This window comes from Bos indicus x Bos taurus, chromosome 25 (genome assembly GCF_003369695.1).
Source record: "Bos indicus x Bos taurus breed Angus x Brahman F1 hybrid chromosome 25, Bos_hybrid_MaternalHap_v2.0, whole genome shotgun sequence".
NCBI classification, from domain to species: domain Eukaryota; kingdom Metazoa; phylum Chordata; class Mammalia; order Artiodactyla; family Bovidae; genus Bos; species Bos indicus x Bos taurus.
The window spans coordinates 28,798,601-28,826,395 of record NC_040100.1 but is presented as its reverse complement, the minus strand read 5'-3'; the positions used below and the strand labels follow the sequence as shown (position 1 = coordinate 28,826,395).

The window sequence follows — 27,795 nt, the reverse complement described above, 5'->3', positions numbered from 1 at the left end:
TTTCTGATGTGGAAGGCCTCTCTCACAATTAAGCTTCAACTTTAAAGAAGACAAGGGTCCAACCATGTATACATCTGGAGAATGAGTGTTTCTGACAGAGGGAATAGTAAGTTATATGGGAATCTGATTGGTGAACTTGAATAGCAGAAAGGACTCTGGTTGCAGTATGTAAGGGTTGGAAGTGAGATGAAAAGGATAGGTAGGGGCTAGATTAATGTAGGACCTTGAAGTCTATAAGGAGTTTAGGTTTTTTTTATTTTAAGAGAAGTAGGAAACCTTTGGAGAATTTAAGCAGAAGAGTAGCATGATCTGTCTTTTTTTAAGTTTAAAAAAAAAAAAAATACTGGGTTGCTGTGAGCTTTCTCTAGTTGCAGCAGTCAGGGGCTGCTTTTGTTGTGGCATGCAGGCTTCTCGTTGCAGTGGCTTCTCTCATTGCAGAACACAGGCTCTGGGATGCCCAGGCGTCAGTAGTTGTGGTGGCTTATTTAGTTGCCCCTCAACATGTGGGATCTTCCCAGACCAGGAATCAAATCTGTGTCCCCTGTATTGGCAGGCAGATTCTTAACCGCTGGACCACCAGGGAAGCCTGCGTTTAGTTTTTGAAAGATTTTTAGATCACTGAATGAAGAATGCATTCAAGTGGGAGGAGGGAGGCCAGTTAGGGGGCTTTAGCAGTGGTCTCACTGAACAATGTTGGATTTTATAAATTTTATTGTTGCTTGTCATGCACTTAATGGCTTGATATCTTTGGTTCTGTAGGCTTTCAGACATGCTTGCATTAGAGAATGATTTCTTCAGTTCTCCCCCAAGAAAAACTGTTCGGTTTGGTGGAACTGTGACAGAAGTGTTACTAAAGTACAAAAAGGTAAGAGGGGATACTGTGAGGTTTGGTGGGTTTTTCCCTCAGATTTATTGAAATATAATTGATGTATTGAGGTTTGGTTTTTGGTGGTCAGAATACAATTACAGCTATTATACTAAAGATCAGTAGACAAGATGGATTTTAGACATCAATATTGAAGTCAACTCAGTTTAACAATAGCATGGTGCTGTCCGCTCACAATTAGAATAGTAACCCCTTTTCTGCGGTTTTATACCTTTAGATGCTTTATTTACCTACTGTCCTTTAAAATCTTTAGCAAGTGGTATAATTAAAAAAAACCCATTAGATCAGAGCATTTTATTTCTTAAGTAGTTACATAAGCATTGCTTTGGGATAATAAACCAGCTCTATTAATGGGGATGTTTTGGGGCTTTGTTTCCATGTTAGTTTAGAAGCGATTCTCCTGTGTCTCAGGGATGGTGGGAGAATGTGCTGTGTACTTTCATGTGTGACCTGCATTTATACCCATATGTATGCATGGGTACTGTCATGGTCAGATGTCAGTGCACAGGTGTACACAAGTGTACCAGAACACCCCAGAACTGAGATGTCAGTGGTACAGGTTTCTTTTTGTAATGGTTTAAAGTCCTGCTGTTGGTCTTTAAAAGGAAAACCCAAGCAAGCAAAAATTCATTTTTTCCCCTTCTTCTTAAGGGGGAAACAAATGACTTTGAGCTGTTGAAGAACCAGCTGTCAGATCCAGAGATAAAGGTAACTAATTTTGTGTCTGATTATTAGCAAAGTTGTTACCACTTTGTCGAGATGTTAATTTGCACTTGTTGTCCTGTTCCATTCTCTAGAACTTACTTTGTGATCCTGCTTTAACGGTTCTCAACCAGGGGCACTTTCACCCCTGAGGGGATTCAGTGATGAATGGAAGGGAACAGCGGTACTGCCACCCAGTGCGTGGGTGGTAGGGGTGCTGCTGAAAGCCGTACGTCACACACAGCAGCCCTTCATGACACTGAACCATCTGGGCCCAAATCCCAGCAGTCCTGGGGCTGGGAAACCCTGCTTTAATTTGCCTTTTTAGAACCTGTCTTCTGTGCTGCAGGCAACTCTCCAGTGCTAAACAACAAAATGAAACCAACAAACGATGACTTGTATTTCAACCTGCTACTCTGTTTCCGCGTTTTTGGAAATGGTTTGAGATTTGTACCCATCATGTAAATGTTATTCCCTTTCTTCCTTGACTGCCCAGTTATGGGAAGAATAGTCTGTTACTGTGGGCATTGGTGGTCAGATTGCCTGGGATAGAATCCCAGCTCCATTGTTTCCCAATGTGTGATCTTGGGCACATTCTTTAACCTCTTTGCCTCTGTTTCCCTCCTTGTAAAACCAGAGAAATAAGTTCTTTAAGTGTAGAGGTCTTTCAGGGATCCAATGAGAGCAGTCTCTGACTCAGAGGACTTTGTAATTGTTCATGTTGACAGTCTGCACTTTCTCATTTGTGTTTAAATCCACTGTGAAGTCCACTGCTGTATATACTGTGACAAAGGTTACTGATGATTTCCTACATTCTGATTTCATGGACTTCCTCTTTCAGCCCCATAATAATTTCTTGTAGCAATTTGTACAGTTGACTGCCCATTTCTTAAAACCTTTCCTTCAGTTTCTTTGATCTTCCTGTCTTCTTACTGCTTATCTCTCATCACTCTCTTGACAGGTTCTTCAGAAATTTGGTATTGATTGGATTTCCTAACTTACCCCGTCCTCACTTTACAGATTCTTCCTGTGTGATTCCCCTATGTTCTCGTGGTTTGGGGATTTATCTGTGTCCTCATAATAGAATTATTTGCATTTATAGATCAAATTGTTCTTGTGGGCTTCAGACTTTGTTCTAATTTTAATATCACTTATTTTTTTTTATCAAAGTATAATTGAATTACAGTGTTGTGCAGACTTGTTTCTTAACTGCAAACCCACAGGTGTTACGGGTGCCCTGGATTTAGCATTTTCTCTCTTTCAAATCCACTCTACAGGCTTTATGTGCCTAAATGATTCATTGCTTGTCTGTCTCACGTACACGTCCCCTCCACCCCTTATATCCTTAACAGTGCATCTGAATCATCTCTAAAGCACATTCTAAAAATGCCATTGCCCTCTTCATGCCCACCGAGGAATAGAGGACCAGCCCCTTAGCATGGCCTGCAACAGACTTGGAGTGTTCAGTCTCACTAGATACTCTGTTTCTTGAATTTGCCACTTTACGGCTTTGCATGTGCCTTTTCTTTCTGGCTGTGAGAGGTTCTCGGATCCACTTTGCTTGCTGCCTGTTTGAGCATGGGCTCTGGTTACATCACCTCCCTCTCTTACTGGCTTTGTGATTGAGGGCGAATTACTGCATTTCAGTGCCTAGGTGTCCCCAGCTATGAACCAATGGTAGTTCTCCCTATCTCATGGAATGTTAAAGTCTTAGAATAGTGCCTTGCACTTAGTCTTATATTAATGTTTATTATTATTATTACTGTAATTATAAAACTATTCTTTGAGACCCAACTGAAATGTCATCTTCACTAATGAACTTTCCCAGATTTTGTCTAAGCACATGATTGTGCCTTCATTCAGACCATGCCCCACCCTACAAGCAGATCTCTAACTAGAAATCTGGCTTACAGGGACTTCAGTGATATGTCTGGTCCCTCTTTGCTCTCCAGATTGATCTGTTGGCTTGCTTGCTCACAGTATACTCCAGCCAGACTAAACTGCTCTTGGTTTTCTGAAGACATGCTTTCACCCTTGTAAAGTGTAGAGCCCTTGAGAGTACTCAGTCTGTTTAAAGACAGTGGAAGCATCGCTTCGTCTTTAAAGCTTTCTCTGACCTGTGCCTGCTTCCCCGGCTGCACATTCTTTGTGTTCTACTGTATTTCATATCAGCACATCTCCAGGGGATTTTTACAGACCCAAGAATCACATCAGTTATGTTTATGTTAGTTCAGAGGAGTGTTGAAATAATTTGTTTCTAGTGATTGTTCAGTACCATAGTCTCTGACTGGTTTACTTGAAAACTGGAGCATTAAATGTCCTTATGATTTTGTTGCACTCGTTTTAGTGGAAAAGTGACAGACTAGAGCTAACTTCGGAGAAGGCAATGGCACCCCACTCCAGTACTCTTGCCTGGAAAATCCCATGGATGGAAGAGCCTGGTAGGCTGCAGTCTATGGGGTCGCTAAGAGTCGGACACGACTGAGCGACTTCACTTTCACTTTTCACTTGCATGCATTGGAGAAGGAAATGGCAACCCACTCCAGTGTTCTTGCCTGGAGAATCCCAGGGACGGGGGAGCCTGGTGGGCTGCCGTCTATGGGGTCACGCAGAGTCGGACACGACCGAAGCGACTTAGCAGCAGAGCTAACTGTGTGTGTAACTTAGCTTGGCCTCTCTGCTTAAGTCTTGTTATCCTTAATGAGTGTGGACATTATGAAGTTACTGTAGTGCAAATGAGTTGTGACTTTATTTTCCTGCCAGGTTAGTTAGGGTTTCATCGGCAAATAGTGTCATGGAGGTTTGTCATATAGATAATGCATAGGAAGCTCTCACTGGTTGAGTGGAAGATGGGGAGCTCCACTCTGTGGGGCAAGGCACTGTGTGAAAGTGGGCGGGGCATCGATCTAGGCAGATGGGTTTGAACCTAGTGTTTTACTGGTGAAAGTGAAAGTGAAGTCGCTCAGTCGTGTTCAATTCTGTGACCCCATGGACTGTAGCCTACAGGCTCCTCCATCCATGGGATTTTACAGGCAACAATACTGGAGTGGGTTGCCTTTTCCTTCTCCAGGAGATCTTCCTGACCCAGGGATTGAACCCAGGTCTCCTGCATTGTAGGCAGATACTTTACTGTCTGAGCCACCAGGGAAGTCCTTTTTACTGGTGTGGTGGGAAAATTAATCTTTCTTAGCCTCAGTTTTTTCATCTATAAAATGAGAATAACAGTAATCCCTTTGCAGCATTTTTAGGATTAGGGAAAGGTGTATAAATATATGTTGGAGAAGGCAATGGCACCCCACTCCAGTACTGTTGCCTGGGAAATCCCATGGACGGAGGAGCCTGGTAGGCTGCAGTCCATAGGGTTGCTAAGAGTCGGACATGACTGAGCGACTTCACTTTGACTTTTCACTTTCATGCATTGGAGGAGGAAATGGCAACCCACTCCATTGTTCTTACCTGGAGAATCCCATGGACGGAGGAGCCTGGTGGGCTGCAGTCCATGGGGTCGCACAGAGTCGGACACGACTGAAGCAACTTAGCAGCAGCAGCACATATATACGTATGGTGTTAAGCACTGTGCCTGGCGCATGGTATGTGCTCCCTATAAGTAGTCTATGGCTGTAGGTCCAGTCCTGTCTGTTAATAGTTTATCACTGGGGGTTCAACACTGTCTGTCTGTAGTCTGTTGCTAAAGGTGCAACACTGTATTATTTTTGTTTCTTTATTTCTCTTTTCCCCTAGTGAATATCATCATCAATCATTTTCTTTAAAAAACTCGGGGCTTTTTTTTTTTGGCCATACTGTGCAGCTTGTGGGATCTTAGTTCCCTAGCCAGGGAGTGAACCTGCTCCCTTGGCAGTGAAAGCAAAGTCTGGACCGCCAGGAAGTTCCCCAGAATTAGGGGCTTTAATTTTTTCTTGCACATGTGTGTTGTATATATGCTTGAATACAAGCAATATCTATTAAGTATCACTGATACCTTATTCTCTACATGGCCTCTTTTTTGAACTTAGCAGGTTTTCCTGTGTCATGGAAAGTATTATGAATAGTAATTTTATTGTCTGAAAAATATTTAATGGAGTAGTGGAACCATCATTTATATAGAACACATTTTGATTCCTTTAGACCCATTTGCAAGTTGGGTTAAAAAAAAGTTACATTTATTGATGACTCTGGTTAATCAGCTTAGACTGAATATTATCCACATGCTTGCAGGTCATCATGAGGATAGAGGAAGTAGAGGTACCTATTGGTCTTTGTGGCCTTAGACTATTTGATCTGTTAGAATTCACTTTAAAAAAGTTCCAGGTGTCAACATTTACCATTTGAGGTGTTCTCACTTTTCTCGGGCCAGCAAAAATGATTAGAATTAAACATTGCACTTGATTCCTTTCCCTGATATCAATTACTATATTACTTCTTCTTCTTTGTTTTTAGAAAAAAGGAAAATTTATTGTAACATCTTTTTGTATTTTGATACAAACTAAGAAATCTTCATCCCAATTTTGGCTTAAGTCCAAGTTTGTGACTTTTCCCCTCCTAATTTAAATATTGCTGATAGATGACCAATGCCAGGTAATATCATTTCTCTGTTATTTTAGAGGACTTGTGATTTTGAAAGTACCTTTCTTTTTTTAACTTAAGGATGACCAGATCATTAACTGGCTGCTTGAATTCCGTTCTTCCATCATGTACTTGACGAAAGACTTTGAGCAGCTTATTAATATTCTGTTGGTAAGTTCACCATTTATTTCAATGACTTATATGTAATTCAGTACTTTGAAAATAGTATCTGTTGAAAATAGTATATATTGTATATATTGAAAATAGGATATATTGTATCAGTAAAATGTTTCTTTTGTCTTTCCCTCCCATCTCTAGAGATTGAAGTGGTTGAACAGAAGTCAGACAGTGGTGGAGGAGTATTTATCCTTCCTTGGTAATCTTGTATCAGCACAAACTGTCTTCCTTAGACCATGTCTCAGCATGATTGCTTCTCATTTTGTACCTCGTAAGTCATTGCTCTTTGCTTGCTTCAAGTTTTCTTTTTAAAAATATCTCTGTTAAAAAGGCTGCCTTCCCACTGTATTTTGGAGATTATGCCACCATGGAAGAGGCCAGGATACTTACTGGAGCAGCAGTAGTTCTGGTACTTGTCTGTTCCCTATAATGATCTCCATGGAAGTGTCTGGATTTATTTGTTGCTGTGATTTTTATGGATTTAATTCCCTTTAGTGAGCTTCTGGTGAAGTCTTGGAATTCAGGGATTTTTAGCTGCTTAAACTTCATGCCCACATTGTAAATTTTATTGTCTTAAGTTTGGACAACAGAAAAATTGCTTTTTTTATGTAGCTGTTGCTTGTTTAGATCAATGTTAGAAGTATAACATATTTTCTTTTTTCCTCACAAGCCCGAGTGGTTATTAAAGAAGGTGACGTAGATGTTTCGGATTCTGATGATGAAGATGAGAGTAAGTACAAAGAGGATTAAACAGAGGCCACCTCTTGTGTCTGAGTATCCTTGTTCCTCCAGGACTTAGTCTCACAGATAGATGGTAACAAAGGGCAACCTTTGATGGAGTCTTTTTGTTATATATCTAACAAAAAGAATCTCAGTTATATTTAACTGATTACTATGCAATCAGTTGCAGTTACTGGCATTATTTACAGTCTTCATTGATAATCATGGAGAAAAGTCTTGGGATTATTATTTTGCTGACATGTGATTATTTAACTGACAGATGATTCAGTTTTGGTCATCAGGGGATTTTAGCCTTAAGTAGGTAATTTTTCAGTTTTCAGTTTTATCTTAATGCTCATGCTCTCCCTTTTCACCTGTAGATCTTCCTGCAAATTTTGACACCTGTCACAGAGCCTTACAGATAATAGCAAGATATGTCCCATCGTGAGTATACTTCAGTTACTTTTTTGTATTGTGGTGTTTAAGTCTCAAGAAAATTATGATCAGTTAGAAAATTATAAAATCTCCACAGCATCAAACCTCAAATTGTATGCAGCATGTTTTTGTATCTCATTGCTGTCATATCACAGTTTAGAAAAAATGGCATTTCAGTTCTCTATTCATTGTCTTCAATTATTTTTCAAAACCTGTATGCCAAGTCTACTCTCCAGCTTTTTATGGTGGTTGGACTTTTGCTTTTAACTTCAACAGACAAAATAGCCAAAATTTTTCAGTGAGAACCGCCTGTGTGTTTGTGTCTTGTCTTACGAATAAAAATTCGCTCTATATGTAGGTTTCTTTCGGAGGGGTGAACTTCAAATTCCCCCAGTAAGTTTAGCACATAAGCTAACTTTAAAAAGTCCAAGTTGGTAATTTTTTCTCCTTTTAAAAATAACACGTGTAGTGGGAAGTGTTTAGATTTTAAACTGAAGCTCTTTGTTAAAACCTTTGTAGAAAAAAAAGAATCCTCCTTTAATATCCTGATGATATCAAACTCAGCAGAAGCTTATTTTTCCCTAAGTTGTTACAGATTTTCTCTGAGGTGTTTTCACTTCCAGTTGCTTGAGGTAGGAGTCGCCTTTTGCCTCTTGTATCCATATTTGCTCTTAGAATGGGAATGTTACCTTCTGAGAAAGTCTCCTTATCATGGATTTATTGAAATTTTTTTTTTTTTTTTTTTTTTAAATAGCACACCATGGTTTCTTATGCCAATACTGGTGGAAAAATTTCCATTTGTTCGAAAATCAGAGAGAACATTGGTAAGAAATCTTTTCATGGGGGAAATAATGGAAAAGTTGTGTGGTTTAGTTTTAGGTGAATTTGGGTCTTTTTCTTCAAAGTTTTGTCTGCTGAATTTTAAACTCAAGACTAAGAATTTGACTCATTCCTTTCTTAGCAAGCCACTGACTGAGGATTCTCAGTGCCTTTTCTCTTATTCCTGTGTGCGTGTCAAGGGCAGAGTCCACTTCAGAAATATCTAGATAGAACTTAATGTTAACACAGGTAGGAATTGCTGGAAGATAATAGTTCATTTATTACTAGTTGTAAACATGCCTTATTTGAAGGCAGAGCCTTCTGTTAATGAAGTCTTGGAAGTCTTTTGCATAATATTTAGATCATCTGTGTAGAGTTCAATAAGAGTGGTTTCCTTCTAAATACAGAATATTTTTTCCTAAATAATGTATTACAGATATTAAAGAGTTAATAACTTTTGTTGATATTTGTGAGAGTGTGCTTCAACTGGAATGTTACAAATTCTGTATCTCTTATGAACATAGATGCTAAAATTCTCAACAAAATACTGGGAAACTGAGCCTAACAACATACAAAAAAGAATTATGCACTGAAATTTATCCTAGGAATGCAAAGTTGATTTAATACTCCCAAAGCAAGTAGCATAATAGGCTGTATCAGTAGAATAAATGGTAAATACCACATGATCATCTTAGTAGATGAAAAATGCCAAAACCATTTTGTGACAAAAACAGAAGAGAACTTCCTCAGCCTGATGAAGGGCATCTATGAAAAAAATCTATGAAAAATTCAAAACTTGTCTTTACCCTCAGTAGTGAAAGACTGAAGGCTTCCCCACAATAAGGAGCAAAACAAGGGTGTCCGCTTTTGCCACTTCTGGTCAGTATTTCTCTAGAGCTTCCAGCCAGGGCAGTTAGGCGAGAGAAAGAAAAAGGCGCCCACATTGGAAAGGAGGAGTAAAACTGTCTCTTTTTGCAGACGACATGATCTTATATTCAGAAAAATCCTAAGGAATTCACAAGAATGCTAGTGGTAATAAATGAGTTCAGTATAGTCACAGGATGCCAGATCAATGTGATCAATAATGATCACATTGATCAGCCGATCAATAGTGATCGGTTGTGTAGGACAGTGGGGAAGAGAATAAATAGTCTTTCCAACAGTTGATTCTGGGGCAGGAGTATGTTCATATGCCAAGAATGAAATAGGACTTCTTTTCACATTATATACAAAATTGAACTCAAATTGGATAAAACTGTTAGAAAAAATGTGGGTGAAAATATTTGTGATCTTAGACAACAATTTCTAGATATACCACAAGAAACCACAGCAAAAACAGTTAAATTGTATTGCATCAAAATTAAAACCTTTTGTGCTTCATAGTCTTCAAGAAAATGAAAAGACAACTTAAATAATGGAAAAATATTTGCAAATCATATATTGGATAAAGGACTTGTATCTAGAATATTTAAAGAACTCTTATTGAACCTAATTTAAAAATGTACAAAGAGTCTGAATGGGTATTTCTCCACAATAGACATACAAATGGCTTAGGAGCACACGAAAAACTAAACATTTTTAGTCATTAGGAGAATGCAAGTCAAAACCACAACGAGATACTGCTTCTTACCTACTAGGATGGCTGTACTCAAAACGATAGATAATAACAAGTGTTGGCAAAGATGTGGAGAAACCAGAACCCCCCACGCTCTAGTGGGGATGTAAATGGTAAATGGTACAGCTGCTTTGGAAAACAGCCTTACAGTTCCTCATAAAAGGTGGAATTGCCATATGAACCAGCATTTCCACTGCTCCCAAGGGAAATAAAAATATGCGTCCCCCTAAAGACTTTGGCACAAATGTTCAAAGCAGCTTTACTTGTAGTAGCCAAAATATGGAAGCCAACTGTTTAGCAGCTTATGAATAAATGGAATGTGCTATGCCTGCATATTGGAATATCAGTCAACAATAAACATGGTTTACTTGCTACAACATGAATGAAGTTTGAAAACATTATGCTGAAACACCACATGTTGTAATATTCTCCTTATGTGAAATAGCTATGCTAGGCAAATTCATAGAGAAAGAAAGTAGACCAGTGGTTACTTAGGGCTGGGAGGAGGTACATTACTGGAAGATACAAGGTTTTTTTTTAGGGTGGTAAAAATGTTCTGAAATTGATTAGGGTGATGGTTGCACAACTCTGAATAGTTGAGAACTATTGAATTGTACACTTAAAGTGGGTGAATTGTGTATCAACAAACCTGTTTTAAAAGTACTGTAGGAGTATATAAATCACAATTATGCTGATAGTGTGTATATAAACAGTGTAGTTCCTGTGTTGCTTGATAATCTTTTTTTCTATCTTTTTATGTTTTAGGAATGTTATGTTCATAACTTACTCAGGATTAGTGTGTATTTTCCAACCTTGAGGCATGAAATTCTAGAGCTTGTTGTTGAAAAGCTACTCAAGTTGGACGTAAGTATTGGATAATCTGTTTTCTCTTCAATTTTCTTTTCCCAAATATTATGTTATAGTATTTGTTATAATAATTGAAACAATAGTAGCAACAATAGAAAAGAATCTGTAGTTCCACCTTTCATTCATTGAACATTTCTTAAACATTTCCTTTGAACATTGGTGTGTTTATAGACAGTCCTATCTCTCATGGTTGGGGAACAAGGCATTAATTAGATGGTCATGTAAGTGGAAAAGTATTGTGGTAAATGCTGTGGATGGAACACATGCATTATGAGCTAGAAAACCTGTTGTAGTCAGAAGTTGGGAAGACATTCCGAGGAAGTGACCTGCAATAAATAAGTTGCAGAGGGAATGAGAAAGTGGTGGATTCTGGTGACACGTGGAAGAAAGGGCCTTGATTGGATTGGAAGTAGAGGAGTGGGGAGGTAAGGGAAAGGAATCCTTCAAAGGTAGCTCCCTGTGGAATGAAAGCCTGGTGTTGCCATAACAGTATTAAAAAACGTCAGGAGGAAGTTGCAGGACGACGAGTTCCTCTTTGGATGGGTTGAAGTGTGGGTGAGGGAACTGGGTGGAGAATTGAAGCTGCAGGTTGAGGACTGAGCAGACCCGACAGGAGAGAGAGAGAGTTAGACTGGCAAGTGGGAGGGAAAGCGAGAGTCTGGACACCCAGGGAGGATTGGCTTCTCTCAGCAGCGTGAGACGTTGCTGGCCTTCTTCAGGAGGTTGAGGAAAGCAGAGTCCTTGGGTGTGGTGTTTCGGAGGCAGTTTGTTGCTGCAGAGAGCTTGGCTAGTTAGGAAGCGGGGCTGCTAGAGACCCGGTGAGGGTTTGCGGTGTAGAGAGAGGATGAAGCAGGGGTGAGAGGCGTGTTTCAGGGTTGGGGAGAGGAGGTTTGTGGACTAACGAGATAGGGCTCGATGGGAAGCACACTGATCCTGTAGTGGGGAGGGAGTTCTAGGAAAGACCAGAGGTTGGGTGGGCTGGCGCATTGTTCACCTGGAGTTAAACCTCTCTGGTCACCTGCATCTATAATCTTCATAAAGTCCTTCTCTGATGTATGCTTATGGAACATTTTAGAGTACATTTAGGAAGAACGTCATGTATATAGACATGTTAAAAGGCATATTTGAGTGGTATGTTAAACAAGTTATCTAGAAATTTTCTGTTGATTGATCTTATGCTCTTATATACCATGCATGTGCCTTGTGCCTAGTAAATGTTGGGATAAATGTTAAATTTTGAAGCTATCTGATATAGACCAACATAGCACAGTTTGTATTGATTTTTATGAAAATATGTAGTACAGGGTGCTTGATTTACAATCTTGTCAATTCTTTCATGACTGAGTTTCATTTATAGGTTTGTGCCATAATTGTGTATTGAGTTACAGTGCTGTATAGGGCACTAGTGTGGATATCTTTAGAACATGTACATTAGGTGAATTTCCAGTTGCTGAATACTGTGGTTGTATTTTATATGTTTTTATTCTTTTTTTTTTTCTTTGTTATGATGTAGGTGAATGCATCCCGGCAGGATATTGAGGATGCTGAGGAAACAGCAGCTCAAACTGGTGGTGGAGCTGATGCCACAGAAGCCCTATTTAATATGGTCAGCATTTGTGAATGTAGTCAGACATACACCCTCACAGTCCCAGAGGGTGGCAAGAGACAGCTAATGGCTCCTCACCTTTTTCAAGGCTGTGGGTTAAAGCAGTAGTTCGGCAGGCTTGAAAGTGATTCTTTAAATGGGCAGTTGCTGCCTTGTTGCTCATCGACTAGTAGAGTTCATTTCCAAGGCTTTGAATTTGGGTTTGGTGAAGTCTGTTTCCCTTTTATTCTTCCGTCTGTTCCTTAAATTTGTTTCTGTACACCCCATATTGTTTGTGGACGAGTGATACATTGAAAAGCACATCAGTGTGGTTTCTGTGTTCTACAAATTATGTACCTTTATAAGCAGTGCTTCTCTGCTCGGAGTCGTGTCTTAAGTTGGGTTCACTGGGAGGAGCCTGAGATGGGGATTCAGGTGCCCTTGGGATACAGGGTGTGGGGAAGCAGGAAAGGGCAGGGGAAGGAAGGAGGTGAGATTTGGGGGTTTCGATTGGAAGTCACTGCAGGCTGATCCCCCCCCAGGAGCTCTGGAGCATGAGTTACAGAACAGAGTAGGTCCTACCTTGGCACCGGGGGATGGCCTCTTGTGACGTCATGTCAGTTACTAGGTCTGATTGGGAGGAGCCAAGGCAGTTCTCTGGAGAAGGGGGCAGCTGTGAGTTGGCAGCCAGTGCTTATAGCAGCTGAGGGGGTGGGTGCCCTGTCCCAGGAAAGGAAACCTGGCACCAATAGTTTGTGCCAGAACCTGGGGGAAATCTGTGATGTTTGCATGGCCACACTGTAGGCAGCTCTTGTACATGAGCATCAGAGGCTGGATCTGTGCTTTCCTGTTGGATTCCAAGGGTGATTCTGATTCATGCCTCTGGTTGAGAGCCCCTGCCTGGGAAGATTTCCGGGTTTTCTCTTTGTCTTTTAAAGGAAACAGTTACCTCAGAGTTTTCTCCCTAAACTACTTTTACTGAGTTTTTATAATGTCAGTTTTTACTTTACCTTCAAAGGATGAAGATGAAGAAGCTGACCATGAAACCAAGGCTGATCCAGGAAGGCTCGATCAGATGGTCCATCCCATGGCTGAGCGCCTAGACATCCTCCTGTCTTTACTCTTGACCTACATTAAGGATGTCTGCTATGTGGATGGTAACAGCCTGCAGAAGTCACAGCTGTGATGCACAGTGCTGGGCATACTGATGGAAAACCACTATAAAAATCCTTGTTTTGAGTATGAGGAAAAGAAAGTTTAGAGAGATTGTTTGCCACCGTGACGTAGCTTGAGAATAGTGGGACTGGGACCCAGACTCAGTTGTTTGTCTTCAAAGGCCTTGGTGATCTTTTCACTGCCTACTGTATTAAAAGATTATATGTGGAGTTTGGACAGTTGAAGGTGGACCTCAAGTTGGAGACATTTAAGAATGGTATAGTGGATACTTTGGAGAAGGAAATGGCAACCCACTCCAGTATTGGACAGAGGAGCCCGGTGGGCTACAGTCCACGAGATTGCAAAGAGCTGGACGTGACCAAGCATACGCACACTTAGTAGATATTTGGGGCTTTTCAGGCGGCGCTTGTGGTGAAGAACGTGTCTGCCAATGCAGGAAATGTTAAGAGGATGTGGGTTTGATCCCTGGGTCGGGAAGATCCCCTGAAGGAAGGCATGGCACCCCACTCCAGTATTCTTGCCCAGAGAATCCCATGGACAGAGGAACCTGGCGGGCTACAGTCCCTGTGATTGCAGAGTCAGACATGACTGCAGCGCCTTAGCATGCGTGCATGCGCACACTTGTGTTACGCTTGAAATTTACAGTCTGGGTACTTGTGGTTGTTCCAAGTGTTGGTGGACAAATTGATAAGTTTCTTGCCCTAATGGAATTTTTAGGTTTTTAGTCTAGACACTTTGCCTTGAAAAAAGCAGTTTTTTTCTATTTGCATTTCTCAGATTTAAGAATGAAACTCAACCATTCAGAATAATAGGGCTTGAATCTGAGTTGAGAATGTTACTACTTTAACTTTTTTGCTGCTATAAAAGTAATACATGTTGGTTAGAGAAGATTTGGAAAATACAGGAAAGGAGTTTTTAAAAAAAGACAGTTTATATGGTCACAGTCCTATTTGGAGAACCATTATTAGCATTTTTTTTTCTGTTCTATTTGTATGGGTGTATGTGTTTTTGTCAATGGATTTGGGGAATCACGCTGCTGCTGCTAAGTCGCTTCAGTTGTGTCCGACTCTGTGTGACCCGATAGACGGCAGCCCACCAGGCTCCCCTGTCCCTGGGATTCTCCAGGCAAGAACACTGGAGTGGGTTGCCATTCCCTTCTCCAATGCATGAAAGTGAAAAGTGAAAGTGAAGTCGCTCAGATGTGCCCGACTCTTAGCGACCCCATGGACTGCAGCCCACCAGGTTCCTCTGTCCATGGGATTTTCCAGGCAAGAGCACTGGAGTGGGGTGCCATTGCCTTCTCGGGGGGAATCACACGATATGTAGTATTTTATAATCTTCCCTTTTTACCTCTTACGAACATTTTCTCATACAATTCACGGTTCTTCTAAAATAGTTATTAATCGTATGGATTTAACTGGCTTCTTATTTTTTCCTCCCCCTGCTGTATTTCCATTATAAGTAACAGTGTAATGAACGTACTTAGACCTGTATTGTCACTTGTCTGCTTGCGATAAATTCCTAGCAGTAGAACTTGTAAATGGCGATTTTCCAGTGTGTAGAATCACAGTGGTGTGTGTGAGATAAGGGCCCACTTCCTTACCAGTCCTGGATTTTTATAATTAAAATGGAAGCTCTGTGCCAGATAAAGATGGCATCCTATGCCCCCACCCACCGACCCCCCATTAGCTACACGGATGAAGTATTTCTTAATGGTCTTGTTTGCTTTTTAAAAATGTGGTAAATGAAACTGGTGGCTTGAAAATAATGTCTTTATAAATAAACTGAAATGCCAAATTTTCTTCACAGGTAAGATTGATAACAACAAAACAAAAGATTTGTATCGAGATCTCATAACCATCTTTGACAAGCTCCTGTTGCCCACCCATGCCTCTTGCCATGTGCAATTTTTCATGTTTTACCTCTGTAGCTTTAAATTGGTGAGTATGTCATTTGTGTTATCATAGCTTTTGTTACTCTTGCCCCAAATTTTCCTTAAAAAAATGAGGGGTGAAGGGAAATGTTGAAGAGGGACCATGAATTGACTACTTCTTTGTCTTGAGCTCATTTTACGTAGTGCCTCTAGTGAAATAGAAAGCCCTTCTCAACCTGTAGAAGGAGGAGAGGGCATTCCTTCACCTGAAGCTGTGCTCTGAAAACGTCATCCTGTGTTTGGTCCACTAGGTGGTGTCCTTCCCTTTAATTCGAGCCTTCACTAAAATCTCATATGGACACATTTGTAAAGCAATTATATTCCAATTTTAAAAAACCTCATATACAGTATGCAACTTTATTTTTTTTAATTCTGTTTCAGTTGATATTAACTAGCCCAAACTAAAGTTTTAATCCAGGATTTTAAAACTTAAGAGTTTGTTTTTCTATTTTGAGAACAAAGCAAAACAAAAGAACTTAGGACTCTTCTTCGCACTATTTCATAGCTTCCTAGTCCTGGTCTAGGAGAGTACTGGTCATGGGTAGGAAGGTTAAACTCAATCTGCCCCAAAGCATATGTTAGTAGCTTTTGAAAAGAGCTGTTGGAGAGAAGTTGGAGGTTGCATTTTTCGTTGAAAAGAAGGTGAACTGGTCAGTTTTTCCCCTACAGTTAGCATAGTTAGTCAAATATCAACTGTACTTTAATCCTCGTTTCTGTTTCTGGTTAAGTTTGTTATGTGCAGTCTGGAGGGTATGGCAAAAGGGATTCCCATGTGAGTGTGGATAAGCACTGCTTTCTAGTTACGGCTAAATATCAGAGTCATAGAGCTTTATTTGTTTATTTATGTTTGGCTGCACCCTGGCAGTGAGAGCATGGGCCGCCAGAGAATTCTCACTTAGCAGAGCTTTTACAGACTGCTGGATCCCAGAGTCCTGTCCTGATGTGTGGGGTTCCAAAGCCCTACGTCTGATGCTCAGCTGGTTTGGGCATCCATTGAATTATTTAAAGCTGGGGAACGCCTTTTGTTTTTGATAGTATTATCTCAGAGTGTTTTCAAAATAAGAACCATGATGACCCTGTTCATTATTTAGCAGTATAACTGAGATACTGGAGCTTTCCCATGTTGGTGAGTTAAAAATCTTAGAATTCTGCTAGCTAGAATATCTGAAGCATTAGAAAAAGAGGAGACCAACACGTTCTCTTTTTATAGGGATTTGCGGAAGCATTTTTGGAACATCTCTGGAAAAAATTGCAGGATCCAAATAATCCTGCTATCATCAGGCAAGCTGCTGCAAATTATATTGGGAGCTTTTTGGCAAGAGCTAAATTTATTCCTCTTATGTAAGTAACCTGATTTTCCAAGTGCTTTTCTTATCATGCTTTAAAAAAGAATATAGTATTGTCTCAAGTTAGAGAAATAACTGCCTTATTTTTGTGGCCTGTCTTTAAAGTGAAAAATTTGTTTCTCCACTCTATGCAAGATGTTTATATTTCCAAGAGGCAATTTCAGAATAAGATGTCTCATTTTTAAACTGTAAAACCTCACATGCAAAGCTTTTGTCATCTGTATCGTTGCACTTGAACATGAAGATCCGTTTGTCTTCGTGGATGGTGTACAGTGTTGTATACTGTTTTGATTCTTTTTATAGGTTTGTCATTTTTCATTTGCATTCCGAATCAATTGTATCTGTTAAAGCTGAAGAAAAAAAATCCCCTTTGAAGGTAATGGATCTATTTAGGAGGCCAGTGCTGGGCCTGTTTCTTCTAGTGATCCATGAAGATATCCTTGGGCCAGAACACTATTAAAAACCCTTCCCTGACAACTAAAAGCTGTCTGGGTATTCTGTCCTAAATTGTTGACCACAGGACTTCATCAGAACCCCCAGGGGATGGTGAAGTCAGCCAGGCTGTTTTTCTCTTCTGAGATGTGGGTAGACATGCCTCCTCTTTAACCGTTTTCCCTCAAGAGGACTGGGAGGCCATCGGAAAAGCCCTTCTGAGTTGACCAGGAGAAACTGTTCTCCAACTCTTGACACTTTAGGCCGCCTTAGGGGCCTTCCTGTTGTCCTGGAAGGTCCACATTCTTGACTTTGTAATGGAAGGCTGCCTTTCCACCTGCCCATTCTTTCCTTTGCTTGCTTCTCCTCTGTGCCCATGGGTAATAGATAAAGAAGCCAGTGGACAGACTTTTCTGAGTTTGCAATGAGAGGCAATTGTGTGTTTTTGTGTCACTCTAGTGTGTTATGAAGCAAGTGAAGTTGACTTGAATTTTTCTTTTCTCTAGTACTGTAAAATCATGCCTAGATCTTTTGGTTAACTGGCTGCACGTATACCTTAATAACCAGGATTCAGGAACAAAGGCATTTTGTGACGTCGCTCTCCATGGACCATTTTATTCAGCCTGCCAAGCTGTGTTCTACACTTTTGTTTTTAGACACAAGCAGCTTTTAAGTGGAAACCTGAAGGAAGGTCAGTGATGTGGGGTTGATGGATATGAAACTGGATTTTCCTATGTACTAGTTATCCTTCAGAATGAAGATTAATTACTTTTTTGACAAAAATTGTTTGTTAGAAAACTGCATGTGCACTCAAGCTTTTACAAATAATTTCTAGCAGCTTGTGGGCCCCTAAAAGTCCCTTAATCCGCCTTTTTAACAGAAAGGATTTGTGATTGAGAAGCTCCGCTTTAGAAGGTGGCAGCAGGAGTCGTTGTCAGATGTGAGCTGTGGCTCAGCACTTGTGCTGTGGCTGCACCGGGCTCGGCGCTTTTGATCCTCAGCCCCCACCCCCATGCCGCCCCCATCCCATCCCATCCCATCCCATCCCATCCTTGCAACGGCCCAGTGAACTGCAAACGTCATCCCTTCTTTACAGACGAGACCAAACCCCAGGGAAGTAACTTATTGGCAGGATGAGAAATTAAAACCAGGTGAGGGTGACCCTGAAGCTTGAGGTTGTTCCAGGTATGCTCCTATATCCAAAGACTTGAGTTAATTTACTGGTTTACAGTTTTGCTAATTTCTAAGAGTTAAAATTTGAATCTACCAGATGAAGCTTGTTTTGTGGGTTAGTGTATTACAGCTGAAGGTAGTCCCCAAGAACACCGTCAGTTAAGTCAGTTTAAATTGTTTCATTTTCGTGAATAACGCAAATGGTTTAATAGGCTATTTCCTCTAAGCCAGAGTTTCTCAGACTCTGCACTGCTGATACCTTCGGCTGGATGATCCTTTGTTGTGGGGGCTGTCCTGTGTATAATAGGGTGACCAGCAGCATCTCGCACTCTCTACCTGCTTGATGCCAATACTCGCCCTGCTCGTCCTCTGTTGTGACAACTAAAACTATCTTCCAGACACTACCAGATGTTCTCTTGGGGGCACTGTGGCCTTTGGTTGAGAATCACAGCTCTAAACTGAGGCTTGTACATGTTGCATTACATGTACTTTCTTATATCATGACTACTACTAAAAAGATAGGGGGCTTAAAAATAGGTGTATGAACAGTAGTAGGACAAGGTTTTATCACAAGGTAAGTAAAATCAGTGCTTTTCTCTGTAAAAATAAATGCTAAGAGTCTTAGTTAAAGATGATCTGTTTCTTGTAAGTCTTTACATTATTGCATTTTTAGTTACTTTTATCAGAATATATAGATCATAGAATCTCCTAACAAAAATATACTTAGACACAAGTTGGTTTGCTCACCTCTTAGAATAGGTGTGGTGTTCTTTTTAATAAGGATAGTCATTGATCCCAAGACAGTAGTATCTACCTAATTTTTCCTTCTACCTCCATGGTTTTGTTATAAAAACAAAAAAACCCTGAAGTACAGTGAATGCACACCTGAAAAATAGGCTCAACTTTACGGATAATTTAAGATGTGTAAGTCTTGCTGTTGGTTTTGTTAACTGTCATATTGGTGTGTGTGTGTATATATATATATGGAATTCAGGAAGGAGAAATTCCATACTGTACAGTCATTACCTCGAGGGAATGGAGAATTTACTGTGCTCCTCAGCTGCTTAATAATTCTGTGATTGTTAGCAGAAGTCAGATCACATGGTCTGTGTTTCCCTCTCTGCAGTCAGCATGTGCTGAGCTTGCATGTATCTGAGTGCCAAATTGTCTTATAAGCTCATATCCCACTGGGAATGTATCTTTACTTTCCTGGATCTTTAAAAGAGTAAACTCTTTTCTTTAGAAAAGTTGGTTTGGTCGTAAATGCGTGTGGTTAAGATAAACGATGTTCTTTGGGCTTTGCACTATGTGAATATCTACATGAACCTTTAAAGCATTTGTGCAAATACCCTTAAAAAAAATTTTTTTTTAATATATAGAATAATGAGTGTTGCTTAGACTCATGTGTTTGCACCTTAAAAAAATTTTTTTTGTTTGTTTTTTAATCAAAGGTTTGAGGTACCTTCAGAGTCTAAATTTTGAACGGATAGTGATGAGTCAGCTGAATCCTCTGAAGATTTGCCTGCCCTCAGTCGTTAACTTTTTTGCCGCAATCACAAAGTAAGTTCTTTCTGCTTTATTTCTGGAAGTTACTTAAGAGTAAGCTTAGGTTAGTATTGTAAAATTCCATTAAATTTCTGTGATACTACTTAACAAAATTCATAACAAAAAGACATTTAAAAACCAGTAACCCAGTGCCTGCAGAAAACACTGCATTGAAGGTATTGTTTTTATACTTTCGGTGGCATTGGCAATTGCTACTGCTTTTTAATCTAAAGAGGATCATTCAGCAGAAGCTCAGGCACTTTGAAGTAAGTTCGCAAGCCAAGAGGTACAAACCACAGATGTTTATTAGAATGACTCCTATAATAGTAATAAAAATAGACTGGACATGAGATAAACATCCAACAAATAGGGAAATGGTTCAGTGGGGGCCTTGTGGCCGCAGCTGATGCATGGCGTTTGTTGTGTGCCCAGCACGGTTCCGATAAGCACTCTACACAGAACTCACCTGTCCTATGACTGTATTACTAACCGCTGTTTATAAATGACAAGGTGGGGTCACAGTGAGATTAAATGACTTGGGAGAAGTCATGGGTAGACTGTGGCAGAGCTAAGGTTTGAATGCCGACAGGCTGGCTCCTTTGTCAGCATTCACTGAACTATCCTGCTTTGTGTAGAAAGTGAATTGGAGACCTTGGGCCTCTAATTAGGATATTGAGGACAGAAAGAAGTATTAGTCGCTCAGTTGTGTCCAACTCCTCTTGACCCCATGGACTGTAGCCCTCCAGGCTCCTCTGTCCATGGGGTCAGATCGTAGCTTAAAATGCTCAACAGATGGTGCTATTAGAAGACAAGGATAATTTCTGCTCCCCTAGACATCAGCAGCCTCATTTTTCCTTCAGTGGGTATCTAGTCTAAGGATTTCTCTCTCTCCTGAGATCTCAAAAATGATAGTAGGAAAATAAGAAACCAACCAGCAATAGTACCCAGCGGGTGGACATTTCTAGCATGTTGCAGGAAGATAGTCTCTGGGAGAATAAGGATGGATGGAGCAAGGCAGAGGCTGCTGCCTGTAGAGTATGTGTGGGTAGGAGTAGGGGCTGCAGCTGAGGGGCAGGCTGGTCATAGAGGCTCGAGATTTGGGGCTGGTATTAGTGGTGGAGGTGAGGAGTAAGATGGGAGGCTGCAAGCAAGGGGTGGAAATAAAGGTTTGTGTCAAGGATCTTAAGTATTACTCTGTAGCTGCTGCTTCTGCATACTTATTGAGTTAACCATGTGGACCCATATGGCTGTCTTTTGATGTTGACTGCTGTGTAATGTTCTCGTAATTTAAAAAAATAAATTCTTTGTTGGGATTTAAGGAGAAGGCAATGGAAACCCACTCCAGTACTCTTGCCTGGAAAATCCCATGGGCGGAGGAGCCTGGTGGGCTGCAGTCTATGGGGTCTCAAAGAGTCAGACTGGACTGAGCGACTTCACTTTCACTTTTCACTTTCATGCATTGGAGAAGGAAATGGCAACCCACTCCAGTGTTCTTGCCTGGAGAATCCCAGGGACAGAGGAGCCTGGTGGGCTGCCGTCTATGGGGTCGCACAGAGTCAGACACGACTGAAGCGACTTAGCAGCAGCAGCAAGCTGCCTTAGTTTTCCAGTGTTGGGAACATGGTTGTATGTGTGTCCTGGCGCACAGGCAGACTGCTGTCACCAGAAGTGCAGTTGCTGGGCAATAGAAGTACACACCTTCAGTTTTACCAGATACTGCAAAGTGCAGTTTTGCCTTACTGCCTTCCCACCAAGAGTCAATTGTGATCCTTGGCTCATGGAACTGAAACAGCCATATGGCACTTAAGATTGCAGTAATGAGCTGAGAGCCTGAGAACAGCTGCCTGAATGAGTACTGTGTGAGGGAAGCGGGGAGCCGGGAGTTAACAGAAGTGAGCTAAGTCCTCATCTCAAAGAAGCGGCCCGGTGGATGATCGTGAATTGCTAAGTCATAACCCGAAGAGGGATTGACCGCGTCTTGGTCCCATGGATTTTTATTGCAAGGTCTTCTGTCCACTTAAGTGTTTTCACTCCCTGTTCCTTTCTTTACCATTTTCTGAGGTTGGGATTCAGTAAACCCCATGTCTCTCCCTTAGGACCCGTCTTAATTTCTTCAGTAGCCAAGTCTCTCCATCAACAATGCGTATTTTCTCTCAGTGAAATCCGAAGCCCTTTTTTCCACCAACCCACTAATTTTCTTACAAACAGTAAAAATAAGTAGACAGCTACATAATTTTGTAAATTATAACAATTACTGTGAACCCATTTGTTTTCAGTGAGTGGTGCCTATTAATAATCTTAAGTCCACTCTCATATTCTTAAAGTGATGGTACATTTTCTTCCTCCTTTGCCAGTTGTAAATAGTAGGCCCAGAGGACTGTTCCCAAAAAGGATTACTTTCTACTTTATGCTGTTTTTTCTTGCAGTTGTTATGTTCAGTAAGGTCTATGTGTTGGGGTGGTTGTCACACAGAAATGGGCGTGTCCATACAGAGTAACTGTGGCACAGTAATGCTTCTGTCGGTGTTGGTTTTGTTCCACAGCAAATACCAGCTCGTCTTCTGCTACACCCTCATTGAGAGGAACAACCGCCAGATGCTGCCCGTTATCAGAAACACTGCTGGGGGGGACTCGGTGCAGACCTGCACGAACCCACTGGACACCTTCTTCCCCTTTGATCCTTGTGTGCTGAAGAGGTGAGTCTTACACAGTTGACCTTTCAGTGGTGAATTTAAATGTGGTGTGTATATGCCTTTCCCAGGATCAGCATTTAGCATTTCTTTGTCGTGTGTGGCTCTTCTAGCCTTTGATAGGGTCTCGTGGTCTCCTCGTGTGTATTCCAGGCCCAATGTGGAGAAGCCGGTTTGAGGCTGCTGAGGGTCTACCTCAGTAGGAGCCCAGATTGATACCAAGGGGTTTTTGTCATCCTTGAAACTTGTTGGTTTGAACATAAAAGAGGCTGGAGAAGGAGGATGCTGCCTTTTCTTTGCTCATAAATTTCTCCCAAATGACTCGTTCCTTCCTCTAGAGACCACATCCCATAGTCTTGCATGATATAAGCAAATGCCAAATGATTTTTCTGGATGGATAATTACAGAAAACCTCAGGCCAGTCTTAACTTCACATGTATATAAGGAAGCAGAATTTCTGTTACAACAGTCTGTAACTAGCAGCAAAGGAAGTTCTAGAATAATAGAGTTTCACCTTCAGTTTGAACATACTGTAACTCACTGTCAATCTTTGCACAGTCGAAGTAGTTTTCACTTGAAATGAAAAGATGAGAAATAGTAGGTATAATACTCCATCTATGTGAGTGGATGTGCTCTTACAAAGAAGGAGCCATGTTAACAGATCCTGCATAGGATATTTTTGGACACTTGTTATTTGAGTTATAGTTTTTGCTTTTTCATTTTGGATCTTGTGAGAAAAGAGCTAATAAATATATGACTTTCGCTGTTAGTATTTATTTAATTTGATTTTGAAATGTGATCTTTTTGACAGGTCAAAGAAATTCATCGATCCTCTTTATCAGATATGGGAAGACATGAGTGCAGAAGAGCTTCAGGAGTTTAAGAAACCGATTAAAAAGGTAAATAAAGTTGTGATTTCAATACACTTTTCTGGGAATCTCAAAGAGTTAAAGGCAGTGTTATATTTGAATACTACATTTGTTCATTCAGCCATTACAGAACACCAGACGCAGGTTATGTTCTTGTGAGAAGAGTGTTTGCCTTTTTTTTGTTTGTTTGTTAAAGATTTATATATTTATTTTTGGCGGCGCTGGGTCTTTGTTGCTGTGTGGGTTTTCTGTAGTCGCGATGTGCAGGGGCTACTCTGTTGTGGTGTGTGGGTTTCTCATGGTAGTGGCTTCTCTCGTTGCGGAGCATGGGCTCCAGGTGCGCAAGCTTCAGTGGGTGTGGCACGAGAGCTTAGTTGCTCCACAGCAGTGGGATCTTCCCAGACCAGAGACTGAACCTGTGTCTCCTGCGTTGGCAGGCGGATTCTTAACCACTCGACCACAAGGGAAGTCCTGCTTGCTTTTTAATGAATTGTTCAAACCAGATAGCTCACATGCTGACTCTGGGACGTGAAGGATAATTAAAAATCAGCTTAACAAATTTAGATCTTTACCACTTGATAGTTACCACCAAGAAACAGTCTCAAATTTGCTTATTGCTGAAACGTCCCCAGAAGTTCACACTAATTTTGTAGGTCTTCATGAATAGTTGGTGAAGATAGGAATGTCACCATCTGTTTCTTTGTGGCACATTCGTTTTTCCATTAAAAATCAGATTTAATGTGCCTTGCTTTTTCATAAGTTATCATTGGAATGCTTTTTATTTTTATTTTTTCTTTAAATTTTGCATTTTAGGAAGGTGGTTATTCATTCCATGTTATGTTAGATTGAGCAAGAGTGATATATCATGTTACCTGTCCTCCTTGAACTTAAAATCTGTTTTAAAAAAAAATCAGATTTTAAAGAGATGTTCACAATGTGTCATGAGCAGTTGTGTGAATGGTTTGTAATAAAGAAGTATGCATCAGAGGGAGCCTTCAAAATGAAGGTTTTTTTTCCTTCACTTTTTTTTTTCTCCAGAAGTAGCACATTCCTGAGGAAAGGAATTCTTGAAAGCATTTCAAACTGCTGCTTGCAATCTTGTTTGTAATCTTTGTTTTTGTGCAGGAGGTGGTAGAAGATGAGGAAGATGATTTTTTGAAAGGTGAAGTTGGAATCACACCGAGCTCCTTTGACGCGCATTTCCGCAGCCCTTCAAGTAGTGTGGGCTCCCCACCTGTCTTATACCTGCCGGACCAGTCCCCCCTGGTCACAAGGATTTGTGACTGAGGCTGACATTCCTCCCGTAGTGCCCTTCAGTACTGGGTTTCATCCTGTTTGAGTGTTTCTTTGAACTTGAGCGAGTACATGCTTCAGGCATCTTACTTTCAAGTTAGACTTACTCTGGTGTCTGAACAGATGTGGTTGGGTTTTTTGTTTTCTTCTTTTTTTTTTTCTGTTTTGTTCCTGTAGAGACTAAAGGAAAAGACAGAGTATCATGTGCAATATTTTACAGTGGAGTTGGTGATAAATGTTGAAAGCTTGGCTCATACTTACAAGACTTTGTTGACACGATATCTTTTCACTGAAAAGTCCTCTAGGACACTCTTTAAAGTCTTCAGAATGAGTTTAACTATTTTGGATACACTGTGTACCCTCTGCCTAATTGCATTTGTGTTCTGGAGTTTCAGTGGGGTGCAGGGAACACAGGAGGACAGATGGGGGAGGTGGCCAGGGCTGGTCCTGGATGCTGCAGGTTGGAGCTGGCACTGAAGGAGATCTCCAAGGACTTCAGAAACCAACAGACGCCTGGAGGGAAGAGAGAGAGGATTTAGAGAAGCAGAATCAGACAGATCATACATTTGTGAGTGTAAAAATGGATTTAAGAGGAAAAAAGGAGTTCTGGGTTAATGTAGTTCACATTGACTAAAAGAGGGGTTGAACTTTTATAAAACACAGTATTTTATCTTGAGGCTCTCCCAAGAGTGCTATTAGAACTGGAACTACTTGTTCGCGGTGGAATGTTATGTTGGTAACTGAGAATTCCTTTGTCCAAAAGTGGGGGAAGAGGGGATTTTAGTTTATTTGGTGGAATGGTTTTGCTAGCAACAAGAGGCCAGGGTTACAGCGCAGTCCCTGTCTACTGGCTATTCATCGTATCATGAATTCCAGCTCACTGAAATCCTCCTCTCTTGAGTCTCTTTTTGTATTTTTATAACCAAACACTGAGAGAGAGGAGTCTAAACAACATTGCTGTATAACAGACTTACGCAAGCGCTGCTAGAGTCATTTTGAAGCTCCTGCATATTTTAGCTTCATTTGTTATCTGTGTACTTTTTTGTTATTTGTGAAAATGGACATCTTTAAATATATTTATTTTTCGGTCACTTTTCCTATTCTTTATTTAAAGTTAAGCGATATTTTCTTGATCACAAATATTTTGTAATGAAATACTTTTCTCTTTCCTAGGGCTTTGTATGCTCTTGTATATTACATTGATGGCAATGTAGAATTTGGAGTTTCAGTCTGTAAATACGTTTTTGAAAAACAAATTTTTATTGTTATAAAAAGTTTTGGATATTGGTGATTTTCTTTTGGTGACTTGGTAGAAGGTCCTTTGAGAGCCTTTAGGTTCTCTTTTTAACTGCTGACAGAAAGATAGGATTTTTGTATAGTGCATAAAATGAGTGATTGAAAATGTGTCCATAGAAATTAACAGTGAGTGGAGTCTTTGTGAGTTGGGGAATAGCTTTAATGTAGAAGGATGTATTTACATAGAAGTCTAAAATTTCAAAGGAGTTGGGAAAAAAATCTATTGTGAGAATAAAACAGTGACGTGGTTAACTTGGAACTTTTGTTACACTCTCTGAGCTCCACTTTGAAAATAAAAGTGGAACTACTTGTGAGGATTTGATGAACATTCATGTCGGTTGTTTCACCACCTTGGGTAAAGGGAGATACCCCGATAAAGAGGCTTGTCACAAAAATGTTCTTCTGATTTCTGTGTTTTTTTTCCTTAATTGATCTACTGTATTAAAGCACCGTTTTTCAATAGAAAACTGAAATTGAGACTTTACGAAATTGAGACTTTATTAAAGAGGCAAAAATAATTGTCAGTGTGTTTGCAAGTTGTTGTTCAGTCACTAGGTTGTATCTGACTCTTTTGCAACCCCATGGACTATAGCTCAAAGCCCACCAGGCTTCTCTATCCATGAGGTTTCCCAGGCAAGAATACTGGAGTGGATTGCCGTTTCCTTCTCGAGGGGATCTTCCCAACCCAGGGATCAAACCCACGTTTTCTGCATTGGCAGGCAGATTCTTTACCACTGGGGCACCAGGGAAGGTCAGGTTGCAAGTACTCAGAAATTGTTGCATATTGATGATGAGGATCACTTCTAGAGGGCATCCCACCCAACTGGTCCAAGGAGAACAAACACTTCCAGAAAGTTACAGGTTTTTAAGGAACATCTGTGAAAAAGACACGACTGAGCAACTTCACTTCACTTTTCACTTTCATGCATTGGAGAAGGAAATGGCAACCCATTCCAGTGTTCTTGCCTGGAGAATCCCAGGGACGGGGAAGCCTGGTGGGCTGCCGTCTATGGGGTCGCACAGAGTTGGACACGACTGAAGTGACTTAGCAGTAGCAGTGAAAAAAAAGTTGTTTAATCTCCTTCGGAATTATGTGAAAACAGGATTTTTCTATTCCTCTTACTCAAAAGCAGGCTTTCAATGGAGTAGGAATCCCAGGGTCCATCATTTTGTCTGCCTGCTACGGGTGGGCCTTCTTTAATGAGAAGTGGCTAATTCTTACAGATGTGAAAGGACTTGTAAAGTGTCGAGGGTGTCAGACCTGTCTTCTTTCTGAGGAACTGTGTGACCCTGAGCAAGTTACCTAGCCTCTCTGAGCTCCACTTTGAAAATAAAAGTGGAAATTACAAATAACTGCTTCATGGTTGTGAGGATTTGATGAACGTTCATGTAGTCAGTTGTTTCACCACCTTGGGAGAAAGTTATGCAGGAAGCATGGAAAAGTCTTTTCAAGGCAAAGATAACTTCCATTTCTCCCATGTTTACCTATTTGGTACCAACTTAAACAACCTCAACTGGAGGAGAAGGGTCCGAAGGTTCTGCTTGCCGGGCAGTGCTTACTGCAGCATCCTATGCTATGCTATGCTAAGTCACTTCAGTCGTGTCTGACTCTGTGCGACCCCATAGACAGCAGCCCACCAGGCTCCCCCGTCCCTGGGATTCTCCAGGCAAGAA

At 40.7% G+C, this 27,795-nt stretch overlaps 1 protein-coding gene across 1 annotated transcript in view; it reads left to right on the top strand.

The window, feature by feature from the left end:
- Positions 1-26,645, top strand: part of RRN3 (RRN3 homolog, RNA polymerase I transcription factor) — a 28,100-nt gene extending 1,455 nt beyond the window's left edge. The window contains exons 2-18 of the mRNA XM_027526638.1: positions 760-865; positions 1,538-1,594; positions 6,233-6,322; positions 6,470-6,599; positions 6,999-7,058; positions 7,429-7,492; positions 8,238-8,307; positions 10,683-10,781; positions 12,298-12,390; positions 13,388-13,526; positions 15,355-15,485; positions 16,689-16,819; positions 17,763-17,947; positions 19,881-19,989; positions 22,517-22,669; positions 23,475-23,562; positions 24,658-26,645. Of these exons, the coding sequence (XP_027382439.1) occupies positions 760-865; positions 1,538-1,594; positions 6,233-6,322; positions 6,470-6,599; positions 6,999-7,058; positions 7,429-7,492; positions 8,238-8,307; positions 10,683-10,781; positions 12,298-12,390; positions 13,388-13,526; positions 15,355-15,485; positions 16,689-16,819; positions 17,763-17,947; positions 19,881-19,989; positions 22,517-22,669; positions 23,475-23,562; positions 24,658-24,819 (1,867 nt within the window). The 3' untranslated portion in view covers positions 24,820-26,645. The remainder of the gene's footprint in view (positions 1-759; positions 866-1,537; positions 1,595-6,232; positions 6,323-6,469; positions 6,600-6,998; positions 7,059-7,428; positions 7,493-8,237; positions 8,308-10,682; positions 10,782-12,297; positions 12,391-13,387; positions 13,527-15,354; positions 15,486-16,688; positions 16,820-17,762; positions 17,948-19,880; positions 19,990-22,516; positions 22,670-23,474; positions 23,563-24,657) is intronic.
- The last annotated feature ends 1,150 nt before the right edge of the window (positions 26,646-27,795 follow it).